Source organism: Corapipo altera, unplaced genomic scaffold (assembly GCF_003945725.1).
Source record: "Corapipo altera isolate COAL_440 unplaced genomic scaffold, ASM394572v1 23, whole genome shotgun sequence".
Taxonomy (NCBI): Eukaryota; Metazoa; Chordata; class Aves; order Passeriformes; family Pipridae; genus Corapipo; species Corapipo altera.
In genome coordinates, this window is record NW_020884878.1 from 587522 (window position 1) to 597768 (window position 10247).

At 53.9% G+C, this 10247-nt stretch overlaps 1 protein-coding gene across 1 annotated transcript; it reads left to right on the plus strand.

Moving 5' to 3' along the window:
• The first annotated feature begins 4856 nt into the window (after window positions 1-4856).
• On the plus strand, window positions 4857-7455 carry SIX6 (SIX homeobox 6). Its single transcript, XM_027638056.1, has 2 exons — window positions 4857-5622; window positions 6690-7455. Exons 1-2 carry the CDS (start codon window positions 5051-5053, stop codon window positions 6856-6858), a joined length of 741 nt encoding a protein of 246 aa, XP_027493857.1. The 5' UTR covers window positions 4857-5050; the 3' UTR covers window positions 6859-7455.
• Window positions 7456-10247: the final 2792 nt, after the last annotated feature.

A 10247-nucleotide genomic window follows, 5' to 3' on the forward strand; every position in this document is an offset into this window, starting at 1 on the left:
AGGAAAGGAAAGGAAAGGAAAGGAAAGGAAAGGAAAGGAAAGGAAAGTTTATTTAAATATTTTGGGAATTTGTTTATTACTTTTGTCGAAATTGTCAGTGAAAACCCAGATAGAAACTGACAGAAACAAATTGAAGATTTTATGTGAAAACGTCAGTGTAAAAGGAGATTTGGTGCCAGGTGTATTTACCTGTAGGTAAAAGCAGCGACCAAACAAATCCCGACGGACTTTAGATTTTAAAACCAGGTTCATGGCTACACCCTAAAGGGAACTAAAGATAAATTTTGGGTGGTAGATCCTTTCCGTCTGCAGCCATGGTCTTGACCAGAGCCCTGTACAAGGAAAGTCTTCCCTTACCCATCTCAAAATAATTCAAGGTTTTTGAGTTTTCACTGCATCTTTATTCTAACATCAGATATACCAGCCATGGCCTGATACTTCATAGTAAAAGTACCCCAAATAATACGCCGAAGGACAAAGATTTAATGAATATGCGGTGTGAGAGTGGAAAGTGGGTGAGCATCTCTCTGTGTCCAACAGCATTTTAGGGTCTCTTTGGTGCTTTCAACAGGTATCAGTAACTTAAGCGAGGATACAACCTCACTAATATCAAGCAGATTACAGCTTTAAATGTAACTTTATTCGTAGGAAGAAAATGAGTGATTGATGGTTGTTATTTTGACAATCATGGCACTCTTAAAAAGGATAAGGTAAATGTGCGAAGCACATCGAAACACGGGTCTTTTCCCTATCGAGCACCCCCCAGCACAGCATCCTGAGCTTGAGGTCCTCCCTCCACCAGAGCTTCCGGATAACTCGGTGGGAAACGCTCCCGAAAACCCCATCCCCGCTCCCCGGAGGGGCTGACATTTCCAGGAACCTTTTCTATGGGCGACAGCGGGCACTGTCCTGGGGCTGACAATCCCTCCCGCCTGCTCTGGGGGAGCGGGGTAAGAGCCAGCCCCGGGGAGAGCAGGGATCGGCGCCGCTTCCCGGTGCCCGCTCCAGCCCTGCCCGTCCCGCAGCGCTCCAGGGCACCAGGCCGGGTCCTGCCCAGACACATCCAAGGCCATAAAATCCCAGATTTTCCAGGTACTCCTCCGAGGGACTGCGTGCGCTCCGGCTCTCCCAGCCAGCATCCCTTCACGAACTCCCAAATCTCCGACAATCCTACCGAGACTTTAAAGTGGGGCTTCTCCTTCCCGAGGCTGATTTTTAATGCAATACTTAACGCCAGTCAAATGTTTTAAAAATGTATTCGCACCTCTGCTGCGTTTGGAAGCTCCGTCTAGATAAATAATCCCCAGGGACCTAGATTCTTAGACCCAAGACAGCTGATAACTGCTGATATGAAGGTGTATAGGTATGTTGGTCAGCATATTTTTGCTTTAGGGAGGGGAGAATATGCCCTGTCCTGAGGCCAGAGAGCACACTGCGTCCATGCAGGCCAGCGGGAGGCTATGGATGGCTGGCCGTATTTTTTATATATATTTTTTTTCATGTGGAGTTCTCTTTCTTGTTCTCCAGTGGGTTCATCTACGCAGGGTAAACTCTACCTGTAGCAAGGGTCAGAGCCGTGACCTAAATTAAAGTTGTTGTCATTGCCGGCTGTTAATGTCACGAGTAGTGTCTCCATTATATGGGGCGGGGGGGAAGAATAAACTGGGGGAAAGGGCCGAAACTAAGCAGACACGCCTGAGTGCACCCCCAGGCTCACAGGCAGCTCTAATAAGACACGGGGACTGAGCCAGGAGCTTGGGCACCGCAGGAGACTCGACTTTCCCGGACGCGGCACCGCGTCCCACGGGAATGGGGTCGCTCCTGGGGGTCGCTGCGGGTCGCACTCCGGAGGGAAATCTCGAGCCAGCCCGGTGGTAGAACTCCCGCGGAGCAGCGGAGCGGCGGGGAACCTGCCGGGGTCCCGGCCATGGATAAAATTCCCAGAGGAGTGGGAAAGGAATGGAAAGGCCCCGTTGGAGCTGATCACACTCTCTCTCTGCGCTGGTGGTACAGAGCAAGAAGACCCAGGACCTTCCCCAGACAGCGACAAGCCAGTCTCATCAGACTGTGCCACTTCCCAAATACAGACCCCAGCGTTCCCAGCTGGAGCGGGTGCAAAACCACTGGAGCTGGGATGGCTTCCCCTTTCCCTTTTCAGGTCACCCTTTAAGTGGTTAACACAAGGTTCCTGGTTCCATATCGGTGTCGCCTTTTCTTTCTCTCCCTCTCCCCTCCCAGCATCGCCCCATCCGGGCCGGTTTCTGGGGAACAAAGGCTGGGGAGCTGGGGGGGCAGCCCCTCGCCCCTGCGAGCTGCTCTTAATGAGGATTCATTTCTTTAGCCTACAGTCCTGGCTTTCATTATGGAGCCTGTCTCCCTCTGTTCATGGTCATTAGGCTGCAGCCCAGTAACTCCCTCGCCAGATCATGTGCATTCTTTAAAAAAAGGAGGAAAAAAAAAAAAAAAGGAAAAAATAAAAAAAAGAAAGACCCCCTTCAGTAATATTAGTAACCATCATCATCATCTGGCCGTTCTAAATTAGCTAGGCATTAACACAGGCTTTCCCCTCTCCCACCTCTCCCACAGCAGAGGTTTTCCTGCACCATTCCGGTCCCGGGACGCTGCCGGGGGCTCGGCGGGGCGGGCTGGGGGGCAGCGGGGCAGCTCCTGCCCGCGGGGACGCGCCCGGCGCCGCCGGGGTCGCCGCCTTCTCACCCGCTCGATGGGGAAGCCCGATGCTCATACCGAGGAGATCTGGGGTGCTTTTAAAATTCCTGTCCTAAAAGGCTGTTTGGGGTCGTTCGTTGAACTGGTAAAATTCCTGGTTTTCCCTGATGGACTGGACAGCGATGGGACGGAAAGGTGGAAGGGGACTCTACCCAGCAATATTTATAGATGATATTATTCTCTATTAAAAAATATTTATTATATTTATATTTATTTATTTTTCCCTAAGTAGATGGGCAAATCAAACCTGGGTGAAGGTGAAGCCGAAAAGTCTCCTTTTTTATTATTTTTTTTTTAAGTTTCTGTGGAGTGTCTCTGAACTCGTGAGTTTTGTGTGTGCTTTTATGTCTCCCCAGCTCTGTCGGGTTTTATGAAAATGAGCAGTATTGAAAGCTTTTCCATCCCGCTAGCTGTGAGCCTCACATAAATGATGTAAATGGCTCGAAGGGTTTTTTTCAAGTGAACTGTGTAGATCTGTGAAAATAATATCAGGGTTTTCCGTCAGAATGAGCTTAGCACTGTACTGAGGCGTACCATAATCTGACCCGACACCTCCGACCATCTGCGCTATCTATCTGCCTTCTGATTTACCAAATCTTCACAAGCAAAAGACAAATTGTACTTGATACTAAAGAAAAGACGGCAAGCCTCAGTCCAGCTCCATTTCTGCGGAGAAATGATTGGAGAAAATGTAAATCTGTTTAATTTCGGTCTACGGGCAACTAGCAAAGGAGCTTTCTTAAAGAAGGGAAGAAAGGAAAACAAAAACAATAAGGAAAAAGAAGGGGGAAAGAGACAAGAACAGGATTTCAAATTAAGAAGGGATTTTTTTGACAAGCATTCTAGAGAAAAATGCATTGCAAAGAGCAGAGGGGAGAACATATTGAGCTTAATTCAAAATATATGCTGCCTTTCCGAGCATGGTCCCTAATGTTCCCGGGGAGAAATTGCCACTGAACGGCTATATTTAGAATAAAGTGTGGCTTCTTGATTATTCCCCGATTTTCTATTAAGATGAAACGTATCCTCGCAGGTCAGAAAGTGATTTCATCCCACCCCGAGACGACTGGAGCTGGCCCGGCTCCTCCGAAGTGGCGTCCGGGTCTCACCTCGCACCCAGCCCCGCAGTCCCTTTCTCGGGGCTCGGGGGGAAAGAAGCCCGCGAGGAATGATTACTACGAGGTGATCAATATTTCAAAAGATTCCCGAAATCTACTTTAAGTCCCTTTCCTGACCTACAAATGACTTCTCACTCCTCGCGACTATTCTCGGCGTCTATTCAGGACCACTGAGCCGAAAACAATAAGGTTTTAAACGTTAAAAAAAATGAATAAATAAAGCTTTAGTTGAACGGGGAAGGGCACTGGGCTCTTTGCAGATAATTCCTCGTCATTACAAAGATGGGAAGTCACTTACAGGGGAAAAGGGGAGAGTTTTTCCCTAAATATTTGCTCTCCGTGCGATCCTCTCGCTGCATCCATTGTCACTGACACTCCCAGAATCACTATCACTGTTACGCAGCCAATTTTTTTGTCTGATTTCCCAGCTCTGCCTTTTTCCTCCTCTCCGCCCGCAGGTGCGCCGAGCTCTGTGCGAGCATCACCGGGCCGGACCCCTCAGCTTTACCGGGGCTGGTGGTGGGGTCCCGGCCGTCCTATCCCTGAACCTGCAGACAGCACCCCGCGGCGGGAGCCCCCTCTCCCGGCCCGCATCCCGCCGCTCCCGGGGCGGCCGTGCCCTGCCCGGGTCGGCGGGGCAGGGCGGCGGGGTCGCGGTGTCCGGGGGGAGCGGGGCGGGGAGCGGGGCGGGGAGCGGGGCAGTGCGGGGCGGTGCGGGGCCTCCCGCCGTGATTGGCAGCGGCTGGCGGTGAGTGGCAGCCCCGCCATGGAAACCCGGGAGCCAATCTGCCGAGCCCGCAGCGAATCAGCCGCTCCCGCAGCAGCGCGGCGGCGGCGCGGAGCTGCGCTTGTGCCTTTTCTGGTTTCCTTTTTTTTTTTTTTTTTTCCCTCCCTTGCTTCTTCTTCTTTTTTTCCGCCTTTTTTTCTCCCCCCATTCCCTCCCTCCTCCCCCGCGCGCCCTCCCTCCCCCTTCCCACTCCATCCTCCTCCGCCTCGCCCCTGCCCACCGCCCCCAGTCTCCGGAGCCGCCGAGCGCTGCCCATCGCCTCTCCGCCCTCCGCCGTCCCTCCCGCGGCAGCTCCGCCGGCGGAGGCAGCAGCGGAGCGAGGGGCGGCCCCGGGGCCGCTGCCCCCTTCCCCGCCGCGGGGGTGTGCGGGCATCGCCGGGGGTGCGCGGAGCGCGGAGCGGAGCCCGGCGCCGCCTCCATGTTCCAGCTGCCCATCCTCAATTTCAGCCCGCAGCAGGTGGCCGGGGTATGCGAGACCCTGGAGGAGAGCGGGGACATCGAGCGCCTGGGGCGCTTCCTCTGGTCCCTGCCCGTGGCCCCCGCGGCCTGCGAGGCGCTCAACAAGAACGAGTCGGTGCTGAGAGCCCGGGCCATCGTGGCCTTCCACACGGGGAACTACCGGGAGCTCTACCACATCCTGGAGAACCACAAGTTCACCAAGGAGTCCCACGCCAAACTGCAAGCCCTCTGGCTGGAAGCGCACTACCAGGAGGCGGAGAAGCTGCGGGGTCGACCCCTGGGGCCGGTGGACAAGTACCGGGTGAGGAAGAAGTTCCCGCTGCCCCGCACCATCTGGGACGGCGAGCAGAAGACACATTGCTTCAAGGAGCGGACGAGGCATTTGCTGCGGGAGTGGTACCTGCAGGACCCTTACCCCAACCCCAGCAAAAAGCGGGAACTGGCTCAGGCCACGGGACTTACTCCCACGCAAGTGGGCAACTGGTTCAAAAACCGCAGGCAAAGGGACAGGGCAGCAGCCGCTAAGAACAGGTAAGGTGCTGCCCGTCCCGTCGGGGCACAGGAACCCCCCTTAGCGAGCCTTCGTTGGGGGGGCGGTGCGAGACTGCCGGCAGAGGATGGGCGAAACGAGCCCGGGAGGTTTCTCCCTGGGAAATGCAGCGAGATAAAGCAGGAGCAGCAGAGAAACCCTAGGGCTTTTAAATGACCTGGTTTTAATAGGGGAGGGTCCCCGCCCCGGCTCCCCCTTGGCCGCCCTGGAGGGAGCGGGGCGAGGGAGCGTGAGAGGGGCCGCCCGGAACCGCAGTCACCCCGGTAGGAGCTGGAGTGCTCAGGGGTTTAGCAGAGAGAAACCCCCTTCAAAGTTTTGCCCGGACATATAGATACCTCTTTGAGGTACGTCCATCCTGAGCAGAGCCGGCCATGCCAGAGCCTCCATGCCCTGTTCCTCTGCTGGAGCCAGCCGCGAACATTCCTCGGGATATTGCTCTTATTTCTATTCTTTAAAAATATATTAAAGAACAAAATCGCAGCTCTAAATGGGCAGTGTTATCCCAATACTAGTGACACAAACAGACGCTCCGGGAAGCGTGGAAGGGAGCAGAGTCTCCGCGCTATCTCCTCTCCATGATCCCTGGGAAATTCCCCTTGTCACCCCTCAGCCGGGCTGCCGCAAGTCAGGGACGTGGCTGCCGTCACATGCAGCCCCTTTTTGTAGGCTGAGGGAAGCTGTAAGGCCTGCTGGAGGGGAGCCGCCGCCCGGGAGATGCTGCAAGGAATTACCGACCGCTCGGATGAGCCCCGGTCTGGGGACAGGCTGCGGAGGAGGGGGACAGCCTTCCCCCGGGTGTGCAGCCGACGAAAGGGGTTGACCCTGAGGTGGGCACCCAGTTTCTCATCTCAGCTCTGCCTGAGAAACTGGGTGTCCACGCAGCTCCTCCTCTCTCCTATCGCTGGTGTAATTGGTGTGAGCTGGAGGCTGCGGGCAGCGGCGCGGGGGTGCAAGTCGGGGGAGCCCCCAGTGGGGTCGCAGGGGGCTGCCGGCGGGTCCGGGGGTGCGGAGGGCGGGCGGTGATGCTGTGTGTGCCGGTTCCTTGCAGGCTACAGCAGCAGGTCCTAACGCAGGGCTCGGTGCGCTCGCTGCAAGCGGAGGAGGAGAGCGGCGGGGAGGCGGTGGGGGCCGCCTCCAGCCCCGCAGCCAGCCTCTCCAGCAAAGCGGCCACCTCCGCCATCTCCATCACATCCAGCGACAGTGAATGTGACATCTGACAGCACCGCCATGGCAATGCGGGGGCAGCGGCAGGCCCGGCTCACCGGTGCCTGCCCGCACGGCCGGAGCAGCGGGGCTGGCAGAGCCCGGCCGCGGGAGCCAAACCCGGGGTGCGGGGCGCTCCCCCGCCGCCCGCCCGCACCTCCCTCCCAGTCCCGCAGCAGACTGCATTAAAAAACGTCATTGAAATCGTTGTCGCCTTTACTTCGAAGGATTTGCAGAATTTATGCCTAAAAAAAAAAAAAAAAAGTAACTAAATAAAACCCAGAAAACGAAAAATAATAATCAACAAGAAAACCGAATGCCAAGTTGGAAAATGTCTGAGCGCCTGCCCTTATCCCGCGGGGGTGTTTCATGTCGAAAAGACGCTGTTCTTTTGGTTGGGTTTTGCTTTACTTTAAAGGGTTTTTTTATATATATATATATAATGTTTATTTACTTATTTAAGGGATTGCTATGGTAGATTTTTTCTATTATTATTATTATTAATTATTATTATTTTTGGCTTGTTCTCTATGTGCACAGGTGACTTGTAGAGCATGTGCAGGACGAAACTGTATGAAGCAGCCTAAAACCATAATAAAATATTTGGTGAACGACCCTCGCATCTGCTTTGAAATGACGGTGTCGGTCTCAAGCCAGCCAGTTTACGCAGAGCAGATCTCCGAGGCCACGGGTATTTCAGCATCAGCTCGGCAGGAACCGAACTAGCGGGTCCCCAGGACCGAGGGTGATGTCTTTGCCAGGCAGGGAGCGGGGGGCAGCCGGGATGAGGGGAAGAGTGAGGGGAAGGGTCTGGCGGGGGATGCGGGTGCCCAGGGAAGGGAAGGAGGCGGCATCGCCGCGACCTCTCCTCTCCCAAGGGCTGAAGCTTTGCGGATTATCGCGGCGAATGTTCGGACGGGGACGAGATAAAAAGGGGGAAAAAACCCGTTAAAATGGAGAGATATGGTTGGGGCACAGCCCAGCCGGGGAAACTAAACCTCCTCCCTCACCTGGCAAAGGCAAGGAGAAGATGGGGAAATAACCATGCCAAGGAAGGACCCGATTAGGGGCGAAATAGCCCCAAATCGCGGCCTCTGAGATGTGCCAGGGGTTGTCCCCACCATCCGCCTCCGTCGCTTTGTTTTGCGGCGGTTTTGCTGGAGGAAACCAAACGCCAGGTTCAAGGAGCGTGCTAAGCTTTTTCCCCCAGCAGAAGGATTTTATATTATACAATTTGACATTGATCTTTAAATCGCCTGAGCTGTGCTTTTTTTGTCTTCTCGGTCTCATCGCGTTTACTTCCCTGTCCTCAGAGAGATGCCTCCCCGGTAAGCTGATTGCTCGGCTCGTTTTATTTAGCAGCCGAAGCCTGGCACCGGCCAGCGCTGGGAGCGGGAGATGCCCCGGCTCCCTGCAAGGGCAGCGGCCGGGGAGGCACAGGGGCATTTATTTCACCTCCTTGATAGTATAATTTAGTCCTGCTGCCTTTTATCGGGAGGTATATCTCCGTCTCGGCAGTGGCTTTTCCCCCTCTGCCTTAAATTGAATTTAAAGGCCGGATTCAAGGCGTTTACACCGGCAATGCCTGAATCTGCCTTTCCATCCCCAAATTCATGTGCCTTGGTTTTCCTTATAGACGGTTTCAGGGATAAGGCAGGTAGCAGGAATTTATTAGCTGTTTTTCAAGCCGATTTACAAGCAGCTATTTCCTTGGTGGAGTGTAATTGAAGGTGTCGGAGGGGGCAAACGAGCTGTATTTTGGGAGTGCGGGAGGAGCGGATCGCAGGGTGGGGAGCGGGGTCAGTGCGGGGGTTTCCACCTGCCTTTAGGGTACCTACCTGCGGGAGCGTCCGGACCAGCACACCTTGCACCCCAAACCCTGAGGGATTTTTGCCTCTTAAACCCCACCGGATTAAAGCCGTGCAAGAGGAGCCCGGCTTTGCTGTTTTAACCTCAGACAAGGTGTGAGTTTTACCTTGGGTTTGGGGTTCGCTGGCCAGCAGCGCTTCTCACCCACGAGGTGGTTTTGAGAGCAAACTCGGTATTCGCTCTCAAAACGGAATCTGCGGAAACACGTCGTGTTCTTCCTTTCTTTTCTTCCCCGGGAGTCGGTGAAGCGGATTGCAATTTCTCCATCGGCTTCTGCGGGCAGAGTAGTAGCTCTTATCGTGGGGAATTAAAGCTTTCAAAGACATATGAAGAGAGTAGAGAATTATATAAGCACATACGCTCAGCGTCTGGTAAGGTGGAATTTCTCTCCAACTAAAAAAAAAAGCTGGGATTTGGACAATAGGCAGCGGGGATAATATTGCCTCTTTCGACAAAGGGTTTAAGTGTCATGAAGGATGCGGGATCTCCCGAGTGGGCTGTGGAGGGGCTTTCCCGCGGATGCTCGTGGCGAGACCATGAACCAACCCCCTTCCGAAACAGTGTCCGGGGCAGGAAGCGGAGCACGGAGCCCACCTGGGAAGAGCAGCCCCTCTTCCCGGCCTTGCTTACTGTGGCTGATCGGGAGAACCGAGAGTCTCCCAGCGCTTATTCCCCGCCGGAGCTCCGCAGGGGCCGGAGTCTTGGGGCTGCACCGGCGCCTTTAGTTCTACAGATAAGACTCAAAAAAAGAAAAAACACTTCCCCCCCCGCCTCCCCTTTTTTTTTTTCTTCTACCCGTTCCCTTCCCTTCATGCCCTTCTGGTGGCATTTTCAACATTTTCTTCCCTAAAGATCAGCCCAAGCTGTCGCCCTCCTGAGCCTTTGGTTGTTTTAAAAATAATAATAATTGTAAACGGGGAAGAGTGGAGGAGCTTGTATTTACATTAAACAAAACGCTCCGAAAAGGGTCACTAAAAAAGTCTGCCTTGACCCCTCTCTCTCCGGTTTAACAAAGAAGGAAAATATTGTATCAAAAGTGAACTGAATGGATAAGGCGGAGAAGAGAAACAGCTTTTCCTCTCTTCAGCTGGGAAGGGGGGGAGAAATGTTTGAATATTTCCGTTTCTTTTGAGAAGCGGGGCAGCCCCGGGCAGGGTTGAATGGGAAAGTCTTGTAAGCGGGCTGGGAGGCTGTCAAACTGCTCAGAGTAATCACTGCTAATGAAGGGGTCTCCAGCCCTCCCTGGGACAAAGGATGCTTACGAGTGCTCGCCGGGGCTGAATACCTAATAAGTTTGCAAGGGGGAAAAATGAGTGAGCTGTCCGTAAATTGATTTTGCAAGAGCAAAAAAAAAAACAACAAAAAAAAACCAAAACCAAAAACAAGACAAACAAAAAAAACCCCAACAACAACAAAAAAAGGAGACTGAAAGGCTCGTAGGTTTGGGAGACCCTGACCCCGGTGTAATGGGGACAGAAGGCCCACTTATCCGGGGTGCATTGTCTCAGCCCCACAGAGGAAGGCTGCTGCTGTT